Source organism: Diaphorina citri, unplaced genomic scaffold, assembly GCF_000475195.1.
Source record: "Diaphorina citri unplaced genomic scaffold, Diaci psyllid genome assembly version 1.1 scaffold862, whole genome shotgun sequence".
NCBI classification, from domain to species: domain Eukaryota; kingdom Metazoa; phylum Arthropoda; class Insecta; order Hemiptera; family Psyllidae; genus Diaphorina; species Diaphorina citri.
In genome coordinates, this window is record NW_007378294.1 from 101,185 (window position 1) to 126,037 (window position 24,853).

General features: G+C 41.4%; 1 protein-coding gene across 1 annotated transcript in view; it reads right to left on the bottom strand.

Annotated features, from left to right (window-relative positions):
• Positions 1-21,951, bottom strand: part of LOC103512605 (homeodomain-interacting protein kinase 2) — a 26,647-nt gene extending 4,696 nt beyond the window's left edge. Inside the window, exons 1-8 of the mRNA XM_026826031.1 lie at positions 21,859-21,951; positions 21,115-21,316; positions 16,444-16,752; positions 6,896-7,005; positions 5,790-5,993; positions 4,170-4,290; positions 640-839; positions 30-138 (exon numbers count right to left, since the gene is read on the bottom strand). Coding sequence (XP_026681832.1) covers positions 30-138; positions 640-839; positions 4,170-4,290; positions 5,790-5,993; positions 6,896-7,005; positions 16,444-16,752; positions 21,115-21,316; positions 21,859-21,945 — 1,342 coding nt within the window. The 5' untranslated portion in view covers positions 21,946-21,951. The remainder of the gene's footprint in view (positions 1-29; positions 139-639; positions 840-4,169; positions 4,291-5,789; positions 5,994-6,895; positions 7,006-16,443; positions 16,753-21,114; positions 21,317-21,858) is intronic.
• Positions 21,952-24,853: the final 2,902 nt, after the last annotated feature.

The window sequence follows — 24,853 nt, forward strand, 5'->3', positions numbered from 1 at the left end:
TTTGGGGAAAAATAGGGCATTTTTTTTACCTCGTTTCGGCCATCCTGTGCTCTGACTGACACCTCCAGCCGGACTGTTCGGATCCAGTAGAGAATTGTACAGACCTACATCCGTCGCAAACGCCACTGGCCGCTGCTCCTGTGAATATGTAATGAGAACATTGTTGAAACAAACTACAGACACTAACTTTAACTAGAATATTCTTGCAAATATCTATTAATGATTTTTTTTTCTTTTTTACTTTCTTTTTTTGGCATTAGTTTGGCACTAAGCCTCGGCCATACAGCCATTTATTTAATTTAGACATACAGCCATTTATTTAATTTAGACATCCTTTGTAAATACCATTATACTAACGTTATGTTTAACAATGGACACTTACTTACAAGTCTTAGGTATTATCCCGACTCGGAGTTTCATGTAGACATTTTCCCTTTGTTTCGATCGAAAATGTCTACGTACAACGTAGATGGAACTCCGAGTCGGGATAATACCGAAGACTTGTAAGTATTCATTGTTTAACATAACTTAAGTAAAATAGTACCAATGCATATCCTTTACTGTCGCGAAACAGACGGACAAAAGTCAGAAGTTCCCAGTTTCAAACCTCAGACATAACCTCGTTCACTATTGACCTACCTGAGAGAGTAGGGACGAGTCTGTCACCAGCAAGGGCCGCGTCCACTCGGACAAAGGAGGGCCGCTGGTCCACGAGGGTACGGCCAGAGTCATCTGTTGGGCCGACCTGGGATAGCTAGTGGCCTGCAGGACATATTGGCCGTGCTGGGGAGGAGGGGGAGGCTGCTGCGTGACCACAACATGCTTGGCCGGAGACCCGCCTGGAATTTGGGGGGGGGGGAAGGGTTTTTTTTTTAAAAAAAGTTTTTTTTTTCTCTTTTTTAAAATGGGGGGGGGGGAAGAGTTTTTTTTTAAAAAAAGTTCTTCTCTTCTCCTATTTAAAGACAGAAATAAGTTCTCCTATTCAAAGTTGACCCCAAGAACTTAGATATATTGGCTGCTGAAACCCTAGAAAAGAAATAGAGTAATGGGGCTCAACCAAATGACAATTTTTTTCGAGATAGGGTCCTATTCCGATGTAAAAGTACCCAAAAAGTGCATTGGCGCACTCAAAAACATCCAAAACGGTCCCTAAATCCCCTAAAATGTCGCTAAAAGGTCGCAAAAAAATAACGTTGAAACAGCCATGGTTTACGCATGAACTGACGTCATCACGAACTGACACATGAACTGACGTCATCACGAAAAAATGGCTGCCCGCGAAAATTATAGGGGCTCAACCAAATGAAAATTTTTTCTATAAAAAAAAGTAGTAGTATACTGCTGGAGTAAAGAGACTTTTCAGTCCTATGCGAGCAGTATAAGCATTTTTACTATTGAAATGCCCATCTTTAATTTCTCGTTTTTATGGAGGCCTTAGTGAGGCATTCCCTGCTAAGGTAAAAAAAAATAATAAAAATATCGTAAACAACTCACCCTTTTTTCGCCGAACTCTGATGGTGGGAACTGGTGGTGCCTCCGGAGCCCTCATCCTCGCTATCCGATATCGTGATCACGGACACCGCCGGACTCGGCGTGTCGTATATCGTTATCGTGGGCTGCTTGTTGCCGTGCCCGTTGTGGTGATAAGACGGGTGGCTGTTGGGGAGCTGCTGCTGTTGCTGTTGCCAGTGCTGAGTTGAGGCCAGAGGAGTGTGCGGGGGAGGGATTCGCGTCACCCGATGCAGTTCTACAAAATGAGAAAACAACATGAATGCCAAGCATTAGATAACAACACTTTTACTCACTATTGAGCCTGTGTTGGCTAGGGAATCTCAAGCATTAGATAACACTCCATAATAGTCAATAGGGTGGTGAGTAGACTACTTTTACTCATCTTCCTCGAAAGATGAGTCAATCATTGAGATCTCATTTTTTCATTATTATTATTATTACTTTATTTTATTCTTCAGAACAATTCAATCTCGAGCTCAATAAACTTTGAGCTGAACCCTCCTCGTCTAAAACTTTAGCAGAATAGCTCAAGTTTGTGTCGACTGAGGGGGGAACAGTCCATCTCAAGCATTAGATAACACTTTTACTTACCATTGAGCCTGTGTTGGCTAGGGGGCGAACTCTCCTTCACTCTCTTCTTCACCGGACTCAGCTGCGTCTGGTTATCCTTTTTCTCGTGGCCCCCCCGACCACTGGACGTGCCAGACCCGGTCGGTACGTTCAAATAGCCACCGCCCCCTCCACCGTACACATTGGTCGAATAGTGAGCCGCCGTCGCCTTGCTCATACCTCCGCCACCTGAAACGTACACAGGAATTCTTCTTTAGAAATGAATAGAATAGAATATATCCTGATTATACTGCCAGAATGAGACTGAAAAGTCCCTTTACTCCGGCAGTCTAAACAAGGTCTTATGTATTTGGTACAAAATGGGTGTAAATTTTATAAAATAAAAACCTTGCTTGAAATAAAAAAAAGGGGAAAAAATAAGTTCCCTCTATCAATCCTCTTAGAAAGTTACAAAATAGGTGTAAATTTTATAAAATAAAAACCTTGCTTGAAATAAAAAAAAGGGGAAAAAATAAGTTCCCTCTATCAATCCTCTTAGAAAGTTAAATTTACCTCGTTCTTGGGGAAAAATAGGGCATTTTTTTACCTCGTTTCGGCCATCCTGTGCTCTGACTGACACCTCCAGCCGGACTGTTCGGATCCAGGAGAGAATTGTACAGACCTAAAACGGCAACCCTGTAACGTGAGAGAAGGGATAAGGTTAGAGGAAAAGATTTTTTTTTTTTTTAGTTACCAACATCTACCGTAAAACCTTTTTTGCTCTCTTTCCCTGGTCTACCCATCTCGTCTTTTGGACTTTTTTTTATTACATATGTACATACATAAGCATTATCGTTCTATCCTATTGGACAGGTCGATGAACAAAGCCCCTCCACCAGACTCTATTGCTATACCTTTGATTAGCCCTTATATCTTCCCAGTTTCCCTGTTTCTTGCCAACATCAAACTTAATAGTATCTTCATAACGATATCTTGGTCTTCCCTTTGGTCTTGTAGCTTCCATTTTCATATCATAAACTTTCTTAGGTAACCTCTCGTCATTCATCCTCATACCATGTCTTCAAACACGCACAAACAAAACACTTTTTTTTTGTTACTCACCCAAAATAATCTCGGGAGCACGGTAGTAGCGCGACTGGAGATAAGTGTTGCACACCGCTTTGCTCACGTGGGACGCGGACCCGAAGTCAATCACCTTGACGCGGTACGGCTGTCGTACGGGATCCACAAGCATGATGTTCTCGGGTTTCAGATCCGCGTGGATCAGACCCAGCTGTTTAAGCTTGAGTAGGGCCGTCAATACCTGGAGGACAGGGGGAGAGAGGTTTAGAGTTAAAGGAACACCCAGTAGAAAGCTTTTCAGATTACATATTGATGTTCCATCAATGAGAGGGGGGGGGGATGATAGCACAGTATAGGAATTCTGAATAATAATAGTGCTTATTTATACTGCTCGCATAGGACTGAAAAGTCCCTTTACCCTGAGTCCCTGATCTGAAGGTTGGTAATTCAAGATCAATTCATATAAAATTGATTTGTTTTAACTGTGGAATATGCTATCTATGAATGCTTCCCACTTAGATACAGCAAAGAGTGAACAAAAACAAAGATTATAGGTTCTTCTCTTCTCCTATATTCTCCTTTTCAAAGTTGACCTCAAAAACTTAGATATACGAGTAATGGCTGCCGAAGCCCTCCAAAAGAAATAGATTAATTGATTTCCATCTAGCTAGGAGCTAGGTTAGCTTGGAGGATAGCGCACCTGCCTTGTAAAACCTAAGTCGCGGGTTCGATGCCCGTCCAAGGAGAACTTTATCCTACACAGATAAGGTTCGTTCTCGGAACGGCTGGCTTTCTCCTATCCTGTCCTCCTTCTCTCATTGATTTCGGGACGATGAGATCTCTATCGTTACAGTTCCCTATATCAAAAACCTCCAAAAGACAGAAAAAAAGTATGTGTATTGTGAACATCACACGACTGTCTATTACATTTGCGGAATAAGTATTTGAAAAATTTGGACCAATTGCAATACTTTCCCATGACTAGTAGAGCTTCGCTATACTTTAGTAATAGAAAGTAAACATACCTAGACCCGAATAGCCGGGACACAGGATGGACAGCTGATGCTGGAAGCCATGGTGTTCTGGTCGTCCCCCCGCACCGCCACTGTAACCTCGGGTCATTGACCTTCCGTTGTAGAGTTGATACTGAGGAGAGAAACATACACGGTGTTTAAATAAAAAGTCGCCTTTCTCCGTGTGCTTGTAGGTATACGTACCTATTTTAAAAAGTAAATGAAAAGTTGCCTTTCGTTCCTATTTCTCCGTGTGCTTGTAGGTATACTTTTTCTATGTATAAGTGTTTTTCGTTCAAATAAGTAAAGATTTTGTAAATTACAAACAGAACCCGTGTGCTTGTAGGTATACTTTTTCTATGTATAAGTGTTTTTCGTTCAAATAAGTAAAGATTTTGTAAATTACAAACAGAACATATCGTTCTTTTACATTACAATGACATCCGAATTCCGCAAAAAATATTTTTCATGGACTTTGCGAAATTCGGACGTGGTATTTACAAAAAGCTTCAAAAAAGGTCATATTTTGCGGAATTAGTATACAGCCGTTTGGATTTAGGAAACACGTATTTCTTTATTTTTAAGGGGAACCTATTTTTAGGGGATCTCAAATTTCCGGCACCATCAAAGGTAATACATCAAAGGTGTCCCCAGGGGGGTCAACTTTAAAATCTTAAATGAGAACTCCCTACTTGTGGTACATCACGTCAAAGGTCTTAAAGAACGTAGTAGGTACTTCGGTACAAGTTTGAGCTCGATCCGACCACCAGGGCCGGAGTTATGGCCTATTCAAATTTTCATTTTTCCATGTTCTTCCGCCCATAGGGGAAGCACCAAAAATGGGGAATTCACATGTGGGACTTCCCCAGGGGGGTCAACTTTTAAAATCTTAAATGAGAACCCCCTATTTGTGGTACATATGTAAAAGGTCTTAAAGAACGTAGTACTTCGGTACAAGTTTGAGCTCGATCCGACAACCAGGGCCGGAGTTATGGCCTATTCAAATTTTCATTTTTCCATGTTCTTCCGCCCATAGGGGAAGCACCAAAAATGGGGAATTCACATTGATTGGGGATTTGTGATTCAAATAGGTCCCATAATGATTCATATTGAAATTCAATACCAAAAATAAATTTCGAAACATGCATTTTCAGCCCCGGAGGCCATCAGGGCCGAAAGTCTAAATTCCAACCAACGCAACGCCGCGAAACGTTGGAATAATGATACATATTGAAATTCAGTATCAAAAATAAAATTTCGAAACATGCATTTTCAGCCCCGGAGGCCATCAGGGCCGAAAGTCTAAATTCCAACCAACGCAACGCCGCGAAACGTTGGAATGAAAAATCTTCAGCTAATCTTCTTCTTCTTCACTTTTTCCCGTGTTCAGACGGGGTCGGCATTTTTCGCCAGCCTCTCAATCAGCCCTAACTAGGGTGATTGCTTTGGGCACAACCCTTCGCACTCAACCTTTGCTATATCTTTAGCAAGGGGAATTCAAGCTGGTATACTCCCTGCTTAAAGTCCCCCAGCCAGAATAAGCTGACCTACTCCCTGTTTAACGCTCTCCAGTCTGACGGCACAGCTAATGCATAGCCAATAAGAGGGGGAAAATCTGAAATGTGAACTCACCTGTAGTGTAACATTACCGGGTGGTGCAGGCACCAGGACCTGGGCAGGGGGAGGCGGTGCCGTGGCCCCCGTGTATTGGGACCGTCGCGTCACTTCCATCATTTGTACCGAGGCCTTGACGTTGTTACAGTGGGCATAGTCCACCAGATGTGCCAGCGTCACGAAGGCGTGGTTCAGGGCCTCGCCTGGTGTAATACGACGCTCCTAGACGGGAAAATAAAAACAGAGAAATTATAATAATATTTTTATCAGGGCAGTTACGATTAAAAAGGTTTTAATACGATTAAAAAGGTTTTATCCATCCTATTGTATAATACTGTCGTAGACGTTGTGTTTGTGTCTTGGTCCCGTAAATTTCTAAAAAAAAAAAAAAAAAAAATTGGTGTCACGTGGCAAACTGGCAAGTCACAAAAATGTCCAGGTTCTTTTCCTTTTGCTGTGTATAATTACTTATTACTTTTCACTTTCTATTTTTAACTTTGTTTTACGATTTTCTCCTTGTCCCTTACCTTTCCTTCGTTTGTTTTGTGTTGATATTTCTGTAATTCCCTCCGTTTTGATCACGCACTTCGTTACTCTTTAAATATTTCACGATTATTAAAAACAATTTTATTTTAGAGAAATTGTAGTTTGCACCGAGGCTGCTAGTTTGAGTCCAAGTCAAGTCATGAAATTTGTCCAGGTCTATTGAAGTAGAGGACGACAGTTATGACGAGCATTCAAGTTATACCGATAAAAATTCGTTTAATTTTCACATGCTTTTGTAGGAAAAGTACCAACATCATGTAGAGGTTAGCGCAGTGGACTTTGGCTTTGAAGGTTAATGGTTCGAGTCCGAGTCAAGTCACAAAATTTACTGAGGTCTACTAAAGTGTGGACTGACATTTGTGACAAGCATTCAAGTATGATAACTACCACGCCCAACCTCAAAAAGAGGTTTCACCAGAGTAAAAAGAAAAATTACGGAAATGTCAGAAATAGTAAAGGAGGCGCTTAGTAATGCAAGTGACACCCACAAAAATTGTGAAGAAGCTCTCAGCTTCACCACAAATAAATGATGATGAGTATGTAAATATGTTTACACAATTCATATTTCCTCTGCTTACCACTTGATCCATGGTGAGCATTCGTTTGAGAAGATCGATAAATTCGCGTCGGTCCGCCTTTTCCGCCAATAGTTCTCCTCCTTCCAGATCTGTCGGCACATTGACCTGACCTGAATAACACAGACAGAGAGAATATTGATTCTGTTATCTAAACAAGAACCTATCCGTTAGTGATTCTGGCAAAAAAATCGTACAGCTGGAGGGTAGCGCGTCTGCCTTGTAAGCGTTAGGTCGCGGGTTCGATTCCCGCTCGGGGCGGATTTTATCCTAAACACATAAGGTTCGTTCTCGGAATGGCTGGCTTTCTTCTATTCCTGTCTTCCATCTCTCTTCGCTTTCGGGACAATAAGACCTTCTATCAAACCTCAAAAAGAAAAAAGCTGTTTTCCTCTAAAATATTCTAAAAAGTAAAAAACGGGTAGGTATCTCCCGTAAAATTCGAGCAGGATAAACAAGGTATATTCTATTCTATTGAGTCTTCAGTCAAGTACTCACCTATATCGTCCAAACAGTTGAAGATGTACTTCCGCGCCTCCTTGGACTTGATGCTGGTCTCGGGCAATCCGATTTTCGTCAGTGCTCTTCTTGGATAACACCAGTTATGGCAAAAACGTGAGGTTCCTTCGACCTTGGAATATAAATCAACAAACTAAAGCAATTCGATTTTCGTCAGTGCTCTTCTTGGATAACACCAGTGTTGGCAAAAACGTGAGGTTCCTTCGACCTTGGAATATAAATCAACAAACTATCTCCAATTTACGATCATCTGTCAATTCCATCACTCGTGATCTATGGGGAACACGAATTTGCAAACATTTTTTTTTTTTTTTTTTTTTATGGTTTGAACAAACACGACTCACGGCTATAAAACGAAAATCCCTAAAAATGGAAGAAACAGTATTCAAATTCATCTCGGAGTTTGCATTCGATACCTCGGGTTTTGTGTGTTTGAGTCTCCACTATGCAGAAATTCGTTCAGTTGGTTTTAGCGATTTGTTTGGTTGCAGTGTTCCTGGCTCGATTTTCGGAGGCCGTGACAGCTACTGGTGCTCCTGTGGGACCAGGTATGTATTATCGGCATATTTGACCATTGGACCAGCCATCCGGCCTTCATAGATTCGTATAAGCCCGGGGTGGATTTTATCCTGAACGGATAAGGTTCGTTCTCGGAACGGCTGGCTTTCTCCTATCCTGTCATCCTTCTCTCTTCGATTTCGGGACGATAAGACCCTAGCAGTTCCGTTCCCTCTATCAAACCTCTTTGGGGGTGGGGGGTCGTATAAGCTGAACCCAACTTTTTTGCTCCTACACCTTAGTGGGCTTTTTGTGTACAAATGAGTAAGACTGGATGGCCATCCGACTGCTGTCCAACTTAATTAGGTGTATTTTCCTTTCGGAAACAGAACCGATTTCGATGACACGAAGCTTAACCCATCCTTTAGGGCTGTTTAGCCCCTACACCTAAGCCTCAGATTGGACTTTTTGCGTATGGCTATTTGGGTATGCTCTTATATCAAGGAGTATTCACCTGGTGTAGTATAGGTCGAATATACTTGAGAGGCAGCGGCGAGAACTTGTTCTGCTTGAGGAAATCGTACAGGTTCTGTTCGAGCATCTCGAATACGAGACACGTGTGGTTCTTGTGTTGGAAACACTCGAATGCGCGCACGAAATTGAACTCGTCCGCGCTCTCCTGCGAGAGACGAGACAAGATGGACACCTGGGGAGGGAGACGAGATTACAATTAATAGACAGCAAACAATCTAAAAATCCAAATCATGATTTATTTGTGGTGAAGCTGAGAGCTTCTTCACAATTTTTGTGAATATCACAGCATTACTAAGAGCCTCCTGTACTATTTCTGACATATCTATAATTTCTCTTTTTCTCTGGTAATGCCGCCACTGGTCGCTACTCGATTAAAGTAGCGACTCAATTGTCCCCACGAGGCTGAGTGCACCCCGAACTCCAAGCACAGAGCCGAAAAAAACCTCGGCCCCGCCGGGAATCGAACCCGGACCTCCTGCATGCAAGCCTAGTGTGATACCCACTCGGCCACGGAGGCTGCTAGCTAGACAGCAAACAATGTTTATTGAGTTGTTGTTTTTGTTGTTGCAGCGGCTTTAGCTAGCAGAGCAGCTAAACCCTAAGGTTGGTTTCTGGGTCCTTTCTGCTCAATGCTGTCCACTTTTTAATTAATTTCAGCTAAATCGACTTTCTGCCCCACTGTGGGGCGTAGGATGGATGATTTTTGAGTATCTTCATTTAATTTATCACGTTTTCCATTTATTATTATTACAACGTCATATCCATGGGTGTTGGGATGGTTGAAGGTTAAGGTTCAGATATCAGTGGTGCAATCAAATTCAATGAGAGCGATGGAGCGGGAATGGTGCAGTTAGAAAATTCTCTGGTAATGCCGCCACTGGTCGCTACTCGATTAAAGTAGCGACTCAATTGTCCTCACGAGGCTGAGTGCACCCGGAACTCCAAGCACAGAGCCAAAAAAAACCTCGGCCCCGCCGGGAATTGAACCCGGACCTCCTGCATGCAAGCCTAGTGTGATACCCACTCGGCCACGGAGGCTGCTAGCTAGACAGCAAACGATTTTATTGAGTTGTTGTTTTTATTGTTGTAGCGGCTTTAGCTAGCTAAACCCTAAGGTTGGTTTCTGTTGAATAGGTCCTTTCTGCTCAATGCTGTCCACTTTTTAATTAATTTCAGCTAAATCGACATTCTGCCCCACTGTGGGGCGTAGGATGGATGATTTTTGAGTATCTTCATTTAATTTATCAAGTTTTCCATTTATTATTATTAAGTACAACGTCATATTCATAGGTGTTGGGATGGTTGAAGGTTAGGGTTCAGATATCAGTGGTGCGATCAAGTTCAATGAGAGCGATGGAGCGGGAATGGTGCAGTTAGAAAATTAAATAAAGAGAGAATACAATGAATACCTAACAAAATATATATAAAAAAAATCATATACAGTAGAACCTCGATTATTTCAACTCTCTATTATTTCAACCTCAAAATCAGTTCAAAATAGGGTATAATTATTAACCATTTTGTTCTTTTGTATCTAAATTTTGCACCCTTTTCCGTTGTTTTGTACGGAATTTCGATTATTTCAACTACCCTCGGTCCCAATTAGTTGAAATACTCGAGGTTCTACTGTAAATATATGGTATACCCATCCGTGAAAGCAAAGCTTGTGCCCGTGATCTTCAACTCTTCTCTTTCTTACCTCAATTTGTCCCTGGCGGGCGTAGGACGGGTGATTCTTGAGGATCTTGATGGCCACGATCTCGTTGGTGCCCTTCTTCCAACACTTGACCACCTGGCCAAACGTACCGCGACCCAGGAACTCCAGAACTTCATACTGGTGGCTCATCGAGTACAGGACCTGAGAGAAGAAAAAAAAGAGTATAAGTATAAGAAAGTATAAGTATAAGTAAGTGCTTTATTTAGACTGTCAGCTTAAAAAAAAGGAATTTTAAGATAATTTTTCCCTCTCCCTGACCTTATGCGACATAAAAAAATCTCTTAAAGAGGATTTCACCAATGACTTAATGAGAGATTTCACTGATGGGAGCATTTTTACTTTCCTTATCCTATAGGAAGGAAAGTAATGTAATCGGGTCAAATTTTCGATGGTCAGTTTTTAGTGTCAAAACACGTAAGAGTATAAGTAAGTGCTTTATTTAGACTGTCAGCTTGAAAAAAAGGAATTTTAAAATAATTTTTCCCTCTCCCTGTCCTTATGCGACATAAAAAATCTCTTAGAAAGGATTTCACCAATCACTTAATGAGAGATTTCACTGATGGGGAGCATTTTTAATAATCCAAAAAGGAGTTTGGTAACCGCCCTTTACCAGAAATAATTGATTCATGATTTGATATTCTACTATGTGACTTTTTTTTAGTCATCATACAAATTTCTCATTGGACTAGTTTAGACGTCATGGCGCCACCACACCCGCTGCCAGTCCAAACTAGTCCAAAAAGAAATTTCGTATGACTAAAAAAAAAAAAAAAAAAAAAAAAAAAAAAAAAAAAAAAAAAAAAAAAAAAACGCAAAAAATTACAAAAAAAAAAAAATTTAATAAAAAAAATGCGGCTTTAGCTTTCGCCGAATGGTGATAGCAGATTTAAAGAGAAGATATCTTTTTGTATCTGCCATTCACCTGGGTGATGGTCTCTAGCCATGTTTAATAGGCTCGTCCTGAAACGCAGTCAACCATCGTAAGGACTTGTGCTTATTCTTTAAAAGCAGAGAGAACCCTTTGAAGAACTGCCAGCTAGCTAGGCTGGTTAAGGTTAGCTGTTTATAGTCACACAGCCAGACGCTAGTCTACTCTCTGTTTAACGTCCCCTAGCTGGAAACGGCTATAGTTACCTCATGCTGCACCAGCTGATAGTCCCCGTCGACACCGCCCCCCTGGGTGCCATTGGATGCAGGGGGCACCCCGCCTCCCCCGCCCCCCAGCTTGGTCCCCTGCCCCGTCTTGTGGTGAACGCGAACACTCGACGCCAGATTGGACACGCCTCCCGAACTGCTGCCGCTTGTACCTGAGGAGTCAAAATAATTTTCATTGTTTAAAAGATGAGTGTTTCACCGCCGTTTTTATTTCGTAGCAATTTATTTTATTTTATAAGTTTCCATTTATTGGTTTTTCAGATCAATTAAATAGTTAACAAATGGTATACCCATCCGTAAAAGCCGGAGCTTGTGCCACGGATGGGATGCAATGAAACAACTGCTACATTAGACGCATGTGGTCTGTGTCGTAGCATGCCCATCCCGTAGTATGCCTCTCATCAGATGTGTAGGTAGAACGGCAACCCTGTAACGTGAGAGAAAGGATAAGGTTAGAGGAAAAGATTTTTTTTTAGTTACCAACATCTACCCGTAAAACCTTTTTTGCTCTCTTTCCCTGGTCTACCCATCTCGTCTTTTGGACTTTTTTTTTGTGTAGGTATTTTGAATTAACGTCCCCAAGCCAGACAATTTCATACCTATGCTAAGGTTCTGCTGATGTGATATTTTGTAATTTGTAATTTATTTTGATCCATAATACAAATACCTGCTTAGAACATTAAAACATAAAAAAGAGAGAGAGAGAAAAAATAACAACAATAGTAATAATAAAAGCAAGAGTAACAATAGAAAATAATATGAAGAAATTTTGTTGATATGTATTTATTAATTTAGAATTTACCTGTGCTAAGGTTCTGCTGATGGGATGACTGGTGCTGATGTGAGTGCTGATGGTGCTGATGCGAATGTTGTTGATTCTGCTCGTGCTGATTACCGTTGCAGGCAGCCCTCTCCACATCCCCTTCACCGTACGATTTACGCTGAAAATAATAAATAAATAGGTAGTAATAATAATTCCTACAAAACTGCTTATTAGTCAGAAGTTTTCTCAACGCTTGAATCCCTCCCTGTGGTCACACTAGGCTGTTAGTGTGCACCTCGGTGGCCTACAAAACTGCTTATTAGTCAGAAGTTTTCTCAACGCTTGAATCCCTCCCTGTGGTCACACTAGGCTGTTAGTGTGCACCTCGGTGACAAAATTCCCTAACTTTCTAGTTCCAAGGAAAATTTTCACTATTTTCCGATGCTCTTGAGGCAATCGTTCGAAATTGAATTCTTTTCCAGGCTTTTAAACTCTTTGTTGTTGTTGTTGTTGTAGCGGCTTTAGCTACGATAGCAGAATAAAGAAAAGATGTCTTTTTGTATCTGCTATATACACCGGGGTGATGGTCGCCAGCTCTAGCCATGTTAAATTGGCTGGCTCGTCCTGAACCGCAGTCAACCATCGTGAGGACTTGTACTTGCCCTCAACAGTCGAATCGAATCGAATCGAATGAATGACTAAGCAGAAAGCAAACAAGTGTTGATAGCATCATAAAGGTCAAAGGTCAAAAGGCCAGAGACCATTGAATGCACGACTGTGTTTCCCGTACTGACCAACACTGGTTACTGCGAACATTAGTCTGTGTCGTAGCATGTCCAAAGTCTAACCGACGACCATACTGTAGTATGTCTCTCATTGCGAGAAGAGACACAATGCTTCTCGTTCACTCGGCCACGGAGGTTGCTTTCCATGTTTAGAGGTCTTTCTGCTTTCAAGAGATTTGATAGAGGTGGTCTTATCGTCCAGAAAGCGAAGAGAGAAAGAAGACAGGATAGGGGAAAGCCAGCCATTCCGAGACTGTTTAGGGGATCGTGTAGGTATTTACACACGGCCTGACGAAGAAAAATTCGTTTCGTGCAGTGAGAACGGGCTGACAGTTTTCAGTTAGGATAGGACAGAAAGTAGGACACGGTTATGACTGGAGGAAAAAAAAGAGAGAAAGGCTGTAAAGGTAAGGCAATAAAAACAAAAAGGAAGAGAAGGCTGTTCGGGTAAAGAAGAGAAAAAAAAGGAAAAGAAGAAGGAGAAAAAAAAAGGCGTTTCCTTCGCTTTCAAACAGACTTCGGACCTAATTCTTCAACAAGTAGTTTCAGTTACACAGAAGAGAAGGGACAAGAAAGGAAACTTTAAATCCCTTTGCCCCCACCTCGTATCTCATATTCCCTCCCTTTCAACCTCCTCTCCCCTCGCTCCTTCCGATTATCTATCCTTCTCCCTCCCCTTGCTCCTTCCCATTATCTATCCTTCTCCGTCCCCTCCCTCCCTTCTACAATCTCTTCCCCTTTCCCTCAAACGCACACAAGTTCAAGGTCATTGAATGGAAGGTTTTCTTCTTTTCTTTTCGCACAGGAAAATTTCAAGGGGAGGGAATGTGAGGAAGTTGAAAAGGAAGGAGGGAGAGAAGAGGTAAAAGGAGAGGGAGAGTGATTAGAGACGGAAGGGTGTTGGAACTGTGGTAAAGCAGAGGAAGTACGAGTGAAAGTAAAGAAAGGAAAAGCACAGGAAAATTTCAAGGGGAGGGAATGAGAGGAAGTTGAAAAGGAAGGAGGGAGAGAAGAGGTAAAAAGGAGAGGGAGAGTGATTAGAGACGGAAGGGTGTTGGAACTGTGGTAAAGCAGAGGAAGTACGAGTGAAAGTAAAGAAAGGAAAAAGAAAAAGAGGGGAAGGAAGGAGGGTTGAGAAGAGATAAAGAGAAGGAGTGAGAGTGATTGGTGAAGGGAGGGAGAAGAGGAGAGGGAGAGTGATTAGAGACGGAAGGGTGTTGGAACTGCGGTAAAGCAGAGGAAGTACGAGTGAAAGTAAAGAAAGGAAAAAGAAAAGAGGGGAAGGAAGGAGGGTTGAGAAGAGATAAAGAGAAGGAGTGAGAGTGATTGGTGAAGGGAGGGAGTTGGAACTGTGGTGAGGCAGAGCGAGAGAGAGAGAGAAAGAGAGAGCGAGAGAGAGAGGGAGAGAGAAGATAGGCGCCTGAAATGTTTCACAAGTTGTGTGAGTGAGTTTACTGCCTGTAATATGGAAGGAGAGAAACAGGAAAGGAGGGGAAAAGGAAGAGAAGAGGAGAAGGAGAGAGGTAGGGTGTATATTATTTGCTTCCAGATGGTTTTATTTCACGATTTCAAACAGGCTTTCGTCAGTATTTGTGTAACCTTGCGAAACGGTAGGTAATGATAATGAATAATAGAAGCAGCCTAGCTAGCTGGCAGTTCTTCAGAGGGTTTCCTCTGCTTTTAAAGACCAAGCACAAGTCCTCACGATGGTGTTTGTTTTAGCGGCTTTAGCTTTCGCCGATTGGCAACAGCAGAATAAAGAAAAGGTGTCTTTTTTATCTGCTATACACCGGGGTGATGGTTTCTAGCGCAGAATAAAGAAAAGATGTCTTTTTTTTTATCTGCTATACACCGGGGTGATGGTCTCTAGCTCTAGCCATGTTACATTGGCTGGCTCGTCCTGAACCGCAGTCAACCATCGTGAGGACTTGTGCTTGGTCTTTAAAAGCAGAGAGAACCCTTTGAAGAACTGTGTTTTAGCGGCTTTAGCTTTCGCCGATTGGCAACAGCAGAATAAAGAAAAGGTGTCTTTTTTTATCTGCCAAGTCAAGTTGTTAAATTTTACCGTTTTGTGACAAGCATTTATAACTAACATAATTAAGTAAACCTCCTTTAAATATTCAATATTTATAAAGAAAGTATAAAGAAAACCAGCCAATCAGCATATTCTCCGTGGGTTTATTATTACTTTCTATTTTTCAACTTAGTGTTTTTTTTTTTTGAAAAGGAGAACCAAAATGTATATTACAGAATTGTATTGTTTCATTACAAATTTCCAAGTAAATGGTTTCTTCCAATTATATTGATCCCAAGCTTTCCCTTATGAAAATCTCGCTACCCGCCACTGCGTATGACACACAATATATCACCGTAGAATATATGTATGGTGCTTAGCACATCGTAAAATGTGTTAGTTCCAATCCACTCGACCCCAAGCTTTCCCTTATAAAAATCTCGCTACCCGCCACTGCGTATGACACACAATATATCACCGTAGAATATATGTATGGTGCTTAGCACATCGTAAAATGTGTTCAAATAAAACGTTTCCTACGTCGAGATACGATATCGTTGGCCAAGTATCGATATGTAGGTACGAGATGCTAGTAGGTCGCAGGTCGTACTCGTATTTATAAGTATAGATGACGACTTCCGATCTTTTCAGTTTTCAGAAAGGTTCTCTATGAAATGTAGACCAAAATTCTCCTAGGGCTGAACCTCGAGAAATGTACGGTTCAGCCGCTGTTCGGATTCAAATTCTTCAACTTTTTCAGCACTGATGACGACTTCCGATCTTTTCAGTTTTCGGCCCAAGACGCTCAAACTGCAGAAAGGTTCTCTATGAAATGTAGATAACACAGAGAATATTGATTGTTATCTAAACAAGAACCTATCCGTTAGTGATTCTGGCAAAAAAATCGTACAGCGCGAACGTCAAGTAGTTAGGGAAATTATTGTAAAAACGGGTAGTATGGTCTCTAGCTCTAGCCATGTTACATTGGCTGGCTCGTCCTGAACCGCAGTCAACCATCGCATCATGAGGACTGAGGACTTGTGCTTGGTCTTTAAAAGCAGAGAGAACCCTTTGAAGAACTGCCAGCTAGCTAGGCTGGTTAGGGTTGGTGTAGTGGTCAAGACGCTCGCCTTTAAACAGTGGGTTCGATCCTATGGGAAATTTCAGGTTGGTATACTCCCTGTTCTAAGTCCCCCAGCCAGACTATGCTAGTCTACTCTCTGCCCAAAGTCCCCCCCAGCCAGACAAACTCTTTTCTATTCGAGGAGTATGAAGACGCACCAACATTACTTTTTATTAGATAAGTACTCGTACAGCGCGAACGTCAAGTAGTTAGGGAAATTATTGTAAAAACGGGTAGGTATCTCCCGTGAAATTCGAGCAGGATAAACAAGGTATATTCTATTCCATTGAGTCTTCAGTCAAGTACTCACCTATATCGTCCAAACAGTTGAAGATGTACTTCCGCGCCTCCTTGGACTTGATGCTGGTCTCAGTCTCCCGTAAAATTCGAGCAGGATAAACAAGGTATATTCTATTCTATTGAGTCTTCAGTCAAGTACTTACCTATATCGTCCAAACAGTTGAAGATGTACTTCCGCGCCTCCTTGGACTTGATGCTGGTCTCAGCCTCGTGTTCCTCCGGGGTCTTCAGCCGCCAGAACGGATAGGTGGACGAGTCCAGATCTCGATAGAAGAACTTGGCCGTTTTGGACGCATTGTTCAGCATATGCTCGGTGGGGAGGCCCTGCGTCTGGGAAATGTACCGGATCTGATCGTACTCCGAACTGCCCGGGTAGAGGGGCCACCCCAGGAACAGCTCGGCAACCACGCACCCGAGCGACCACATGTCGATCGCCTCACAGAACGGCAACCCTGTAACGTGAAACAAAGGATAAGGTTAGAGGAAAAGAATTGACAGGCACGTTGAAAAACTTTGTAAAGTGAGAGAAGGGATAGGAAAAGAATTGACAGGCCAACCCTGTAAAGTGAGAGAAGGGATAAGGTTAGAGGAAAAGATTTTTTTTTTAGTTACCAACATCTACCCGTAAAACCTTTTTTGCTCTCTTTCCCTGGTCTACCCATCTCGTCTTTTGGACTTTTTTTTATTACATACATACATAACCATTATCGTTCTATCCTATTGGACAGGTCGATGAACAAAGCCCCTCCACCAGACGCTATTACTATACCTTTGGTTAGCCCTTATATATTCCCAGTTTCCTTGTTTCTTGCCAACATCAAACTTAACAGTATCTTCATAACGATATCTTGGCCTTCCCTTTGGTCTCGTAGCTTCCATTTCCATATCATAAACTTTCTTAGGTAACCTCTCGTCATTCATCCCCATACCATGTCTTCAAACACACACAAACAAAACACTTTTTTTTGTTACTCACCCAAAATAATCTCGGGAGCACGGTAGTAGCGCGACTGGAGATAAGTGTTGCACACCGCTTTGCTCACGTGGCTCTAGCTCTAGCCATGTTACATTGACTGGCTCGTCCTCAACCGCAGTCAACCATCGCATTGTGAATTCGTGAGGACTGAGGACTCTTGTGCTTGGTCTTTAAAAGCAGAGAGAACCCTCTGAAGAATTGCCAGCTAGCTAGGCTGGTTAGGGTTGGTATAGTGGTCAAGACGCTCGCCTTTAAACAGTGGGTTCGATCCTATGGGGAATTTCAGGTTGGTATACTTCCTGTTCTAAGTCCCCCAGCCAGACTATGTGCTAGTGCTAGTCTACTCCCTGCCCAAAGTCCCCCCCAGCCAGACAAACTCTTTTCTATTCGAGGAGTATGAAGACGCACCAACATTACTTTTTATTTTATGTAGATAGGCCGAACCTCGAGATATATACGGTTCAGCCGCTGTTCGGCTTCAAATTCTTCAACTTTTTCAGCACTTTAGTTTTCAGCCAAAGTTGCTCGAAAGTTTGTACATCTTTCTAATAAAATGTAGATCAAAAGTCTCCTCGGGTTGAACCTCGACAAATGTACAGTTCGGCCGCTATTCGGCCTCTAGTTTTAAGTTATGATATTATGAAGAGATCCTACAAGTTATGCCGCTACTCGTATTAGGCCGTTCCGCTATCAATCGATTTAACTTCAGGATCTGGTTTTAACCTATTTGTGCCCAAATTAATTTTTGGTGGATTTTTTTTTTTTTTTTTTTTTTTTTTTTTTTTTTTTTTTTTTTAAAGTTGCTTGAAAAGTTTGTACATCTTTCTAATAAAATGTAGATCAAAAGTCTCCTTGGGCCGAACCTTGAGAAATGTACAGTTCGGCCCCTATTCAGCCTCTAGTTTTAAGTTATGATATTATGAAGAGATCCTACAAGTTATGCCGCTACTCGTATTAGGCCGTCCCGCTATCAATCGATTTAAGTATAGATGACGACTTCCGATCTTTTCAGTTTTCGGCCCAAGACGCTCAAACTGCAGAAAGGTTCTCTATGAAATGTAGACCAAAAGTGTCCTAGGGCCGAACCTCGAGAAATGTACGGTTCAGCCGCTGTTCGGCTTCAAATTCGTCAACTTTTTCAGCACTTAAGTTTTCAGCCAAAGTTGATCGAAAAGTTTGTACATCTTTCTAATAAAATGTAGATAAAAAGTCTCCTTGGGCCGAACCTTGAGAAATGTACAGTTCGGCCCCTATTCGGCCTCTAGTTTTAAGTTATGATATTATGAAGAGATCCTACAAGTTATGCCGCTACTCGTATTAGGCCGTCCCGCTATCAATCGATTTAACTTCAGGATCTGGTTTTAACCTATTTGTGCCCAAATTAATTTTTGGTGGATTCTTTTTTTTTTCGGGAAAGTGACTTTAACTTATCATTTGGGGTCAGTATGACAACTCTGTGTAATTTTATGGTATATAAAGGGACACTATTATCCTGCTACTCGTTATTTTTCCGCTATCGATGCATTTAACTCATGCTTACCTTCTGTCCACACCTCTGGTAGGAATCTAGGAGCTTGATGGCCGAGGTTCGAACAGCACAGTGGTTGTTACTGACGGTCGGCGAGCCATGGGTGTGACGATGGTGTTTGCTTGAGTAACCTGCAACACACAAATCAGCAGGGTTAAAAACCAAAGTCTTTGAACCAGAACACTGAAAACAGATTGTCACGATTTGGTGACAGTAGAAAGTAGGACAATATTACAGCCCGTTTCACACTGGACGAATTTTTCTTCGTTCGAAGTTGAAATTTTTCCGAATTTCTTCGTTGGCAATGTGAACACGTTAGTGCATTTGTATGCGCCTCACGAAAAAGAAAGAAGAAAGGAGAAGAAGAAGGAGAAGGAGAAGAAAAAGGAGAAGGAGGAGAAGAAGAAGGAGAAGAAGAAGAAGGAGAAGAAGAAGAAGGAGAAGGAGGAGAAGGAGAAGGAGGAGAAGGAGAAGGAGAAGGAGAAGAAGGAGGAGAAGAAGGAGGAGAAGAAGAAGAAGAAGAAGAAGAAGAAGAAGAAGAAGAAGAAGAAGAAGAAGAAGAAGAAGAAGAAGGAGAAGAAGAAGAAGAATTGTGACGAAGAAAAATTCGTTTCGTGCAGTGAGAACGGGCTGACAGTTTTCAGTTAGGATAGGACAGAAAGTAGGACACGGTGACTTGCATACTGGATGACTCTCTGATGATCTCGAGTGCCTCGCAAACTTTGAAAAAAGATGAGTGTTTCACCACCATTTTTATTTCGTAGCAACGAAACAACTACTACATTAGATGTGGTCTGTGTCGTAGCATGCCAATCCCGTACATGTGGGATATGTGCAATTGTGCATACCATTTATAGGTAGGTGGTTACCTGGTACCTACCATTCAAAAACATCTGTTTAAAATCTAAATACGGGGATGAAATAAAGACTTCATTAAAAAAAAAGAGAGAGAGAGAGAGAGAAAAGGAAGAAGTAGAACTTCGTTTTAGTTCCACCCAGTAAGAAGTAACCATTCTATTTTTTTAAGCCACATAGTATGTATATTAAAACTTACTCAAATACAATATACACATTACTGACATTACATAGGTACCTATAGTAAGGTACTTCTTAGTACCTATATCTACCAAGTAATAACTTCTAGTTCTGACTTCTGGTAGGTACCACACGTACCTACTAGGAGTAGAGCTTAAGAATTACTGCTATCCAAATTCAAATAGTAATTTACTTCGACTTCGCTAGGTAGATACGGTAGATATCCTATAGGTACCTTATATTAAGGTACCTCTTAGTACCTATACACTATTCCTACTAAGTAATAACTTCTAGTTCTGATTCTGGTAGGTACCAGTGCCACCAAGGAGCTTATACCTCCATGGGTACCACACGTACCATTAGTAGTAGAGCTAAGGTTTACTGCTATCCAAATAGTAATTTACTTCGACTTCGCTAGGTAGATACGGTAGATATCCTTCAGCTATCTCAACTCAAGACGTTCAAGGTGATTTCTTGGATTATCTATCCTTCTCCCTCCCCTTGCTCCTTCCCATTATCTATCCTTCTCCCTCCCCTTGTGATTTCTTGTGGCAAAATAAATTGAAGACCTAACAGTGTCGAAGACGTGGGAGTTGAAGGATTTTTTGACCGACTAAAAATAAATACTAGCCTAGTTTAGCTTGGTTGGTAGCGCGTCTACCTTTTAAACGCTAGGCCGCGGGTTCGATTCCCGTCCGGGGCGGATTTTATCCTGATGGAATTTTGTTCGTTCTCGGAACGACTAGCTTTCTCCTATCCTGTCCTCCTTTTCCCTCCGGGGCGGATTTTATCTTGATGGAATTTTGTTCGTTCTCGGAACGACTAGCTTTCTCCTATCCTGTACTCCTTTTCCCTTCGAATTCGGAACGATTAGGTGTCCGGTGTAACAATTCCCTCTCCCCCCCCAAAAAAATCCTACTTAAACCGTTTGGTTTAAAGAAAAAATCCTATTAAACCGTTCGGTTTACGGTGTTATATTACATACATACATAACCATTATCGTTCTATCCTATAGGACAGGTCGATGAACAAAGCCCCTCCATCAGACTCTATTGCTATACCTTTGGTTAGCCCTTATATCTTCCCAGTTTCCTTGTTTCTTGCCTACATCAAACTTAATAGTATCTTCATAACGATATCTTGGTCTTCCCTTTGGTCTTGTAGCTTCCATTTCCATATCATAAACTTTCTTAGGTAACCTCTCGTCATTCATCCTCATACCATGTCTTCAAACACGCACAAATAAACAAACAAAACACTGTTTTTGTTACTCACCCAAAATAATCTCGGGAGCACGGTAGTAGCGCGACTGGAGATAGGTGTTGCACACCGCTTTGCTCACGTGGGACGCGGACCCAAAGTCAATGACCTTGACGCGGTACGGCTGTCGTACGGGATCCACAAGCATGATGTTCTCGGGTTTCAGATCCGCGTGGATCAGACCCAGCTGTTTAAGCTTGAGTAGGGCCGTCAATACCTGGAGGACAGGGGGAGAGAGGTTTAGAGTTAAAGGAACACCCAGTAGAAAGCTTTTCAGATTACATATTGATGTTCCATCAATATCTGCAATCCAAATATCTACGAGTCCACAGATGGCCCTGTTGCTTAGAGTGTAAATGAATTAATAAATAAATAATAATAATAATAGACTCTTGAGTGGAAGGCAACCACTAGGCGAGGTTAACGCCCTAGGCGTTCTCTACCACCTAACCCTTAGAGCTCCATTATTATGTGGTCAAATTCTCAAATAAATGAGGATAAAATTCCTTACCTCGGCTGGGATCGAACCCACGCCCTCCTGTTTACCAGGCGAGCGTCTTGAATAAATACCTATGAGTGCAATTTTTTCGACTCTGAGAATCGAACTCGGGATCTTTTGCAAAGCATTCGACCAACCTTTCGTGGATTTATAGAAGCTTAACCCATCCTTTAGGGCTGTTTAGCCCCTACACCTAAGCCTCAGATTGGACTTTTTGCGTATGGCTATTTGGGTATGCTCTTATATCAAGGAGTACTCACCTGGTGTAGTATAGGTCGAATATACTTGAGAGGCAGCGGCGAGAACTTGTTCTGCTTGAGGAAATCGTACAGGTTCTGTTCGAGCATCTCGAATATCAACTTCGAAATCTTAAATGGGAACCCCCTGATTGTGATACATCAAATTAAAGGCCTTAAGAAACGTAGTACTTTAAAATTTAAAACACTAACCCAAATTTCAACTTCTCATCACATCTTTAGCCAATCAAAAAATATTCAGGGGTTCCAAGACTTTTCGAACGCTTTGTATAGAACTACAGTACTCAATTACTCAAGCCTTAAAAATAGTTACAGGTTCCATTCCAGCCCGGGGCGGATTTTCCTAAACAGGTAAGGTTCGTTCTCGGAACGGCTGGTTTTCTCTTATCCTGTTCTTATTTCTTCGCTTTCGGGACAGTAAAGGCGTTAGTAGTTACAGTTCCCTCTATCAAACCTCTCAGATTGTCAGCTTAGGACCAGGGACAATGATTTCGAGTTCCAAAAAATATCAAGACAATTTTTCGCCGCTCAAAAACTGCAACTCAGCAATCGAGCGTTTAATTGCACAATCTCATTTTCGAATAATATTTGGAGCGTGATACTTTTCTAAAATTACAAATATCTTGCATTCTTTGTCGAGTTAAATAAATAAAATGGAAATATAAATTTTGCGTTATGGCGAAAACAAAACATTGGCAACTCTCAACAATATTTTTCATACCAACAGAGGGAGGACCAACATTATCACTGATCACTAAGATGACAACCTTCTAACCAAATAAGTTAAGTTGCCTACTTGAATCCCTGTTTAGAGGTCAAAATCAAATCAAATCAAATCATGGTATCTTTGTGGTAAAGAGAGCTTTCTCACAACTTTGTGGCCATCACAGTATTACAAGTCTTTCATTTACTCAATCATCATATTTATTATCGCTCGTCTCTTCGACTTGTAATGCCGCCACGGCCTGACTGGAGAACAGAGCGGTAGACCCTGCCGTTCCAGCCGTAGTCCCCGCCTTCATCGCTGACTTGGTCACCTCTGTAAAAATAATGCAAGAGTAGGATAAAAAACGTATTACAAATCAAATAAAAAAAAATCAAATCATGGTATCTTTGTGGTAAAGCAGAGAGCTTTCTCACAACTTTGTGGGTATCACTGTATTACAAGTCTTTCATTTACTCAATCATCATATTTATTATCGCTCGTCTCTTCGACTTGTAATGCCGCCACTGGTCGCTACTCGATCAAGTTAAGTTGCCTACTTGAATCCATGTTTAGAGGTCTTTTTGCTTTCAAGAGATTTGATAGAGGTGGTCTTATCGTCCCGAAAGCGAAGAGAGAAAGAAGACAGGATAGGGGAAAGCCAGCCATTCCGAGACTGTTTAGGGGATCGTGTAGGTATTTACAGACGGCCTACTTGACTCGAGATCACTGTTGTCGTTTGTTCGTCCCCCCCCACTCACTTGTTTCGGTGTTATTATTTTATAGTTTTCCCCCACGTAGAGATTCGTAGAAGCTTAACCCATCCTTCAGGGCTGTTTGCCCCTACACCTAAGTCTCCGAGTGGGCTTTTTGTGTATGAAATCCCCCACGTATGTACAATTGTACATAATTATATCTACCAAAAACTTGGTCCCTGCCTCAGAGAGCGACGTATTGTATTGGAGTGAGCCGCTTTCGTTATCTTATCACCGAAACGAGCTCTAATAATACGTAGTACTACACAACCTTACCCTGCATACAGGGTACGAAGAAATAAAAACGACCGTGCAAACAGGGTACTGAGTAACCAAATCCAAAGTTTCTTAATTAAATACACATCACCAATTAGTCATGTGTTAAGATTGATGGTGGGTTTCACCAACCTTCTTGTTAGCGCCTACACAACCTTACCCTGCATACAGGGTACGAAGAAATAAAAACGACCGTGCAAACAGGGTACTGAGTAACACAATCCAAAGTTTCTTAATTAAATACACATCACCAATTAGTCATGTGTTAAGATTGATGGTGGGTTTCACCAACCTTCTTGTTAGCGCCTAACAGCCTGTTAACTTAACAGCCCTGTTAAGCCTATACCAATCAAGTGGAACTTAACAGGCCGTTAGCTTAACAGGCCTTCTAAGGACTAGGACTGATAAATTATTGGTGAAATCCACCCTGAGCGAGTTGTAAAAAAAAAAGAACCAAGTACTCGTTTCACATCATCAACTGGGATTGAGCTACCCAGTATAAATTAATATTGTTTATCATCATCACTCACACAGGTTTCAACAAATGGGATATTACCAGTGCCCTAGGTATTATCCACCATGGAAGTTAAGCCAACACAGCTTCCTTTCCTCTCTCACCATTTTTAGATCAATTCCCGTCAGGGATGATTTTTTTATTTGTTTATTTACACTCTTTAATGGTTATATGTAATTCAAGGTACACAAATTCAAGAAATTACAAACAAAGGGCGAAATTATTGCCTAGAGCAATCTCCACCATTTTTTTTTTTTCGTGCCCACCCTCTACTTATAATGGGACTACATGTCCTGATAATGGGACTACATGTCCTGATAATTGGACTACATGTCCTGATAATGGGACTACATGTCCTGATAATGGGACTACATGTCCTAATTCGACAGTCTAAATAAAGCACTAATACTTATCGCTTAGAAAATGGTAAGTATAAGTACATAGGTATTTACTAGTTATTATTCAAAAAGGACCAATTTCAGTAATGTAGTGGTTAGCAAACTAGACTTTGGCTCTGGAAGCTGGTGGTTGGAGTCCAAGTCAAGTTGTTAAATTTTACCGTTTTGTGACAAGCATTTATAACTAACATAATTAAGTAAACCTCCTTTAAATATTCAATATTTATAAAGAAAGTATAAAGAAAACCAGCCAATCAGCATATTCTCCGTGGGTTTATTATTACTTTCTATTTTTCAACTTAGTGTTTTTTTTTTTTGAAAAGGAGAACCAAAATGTATATTACAGAATTGT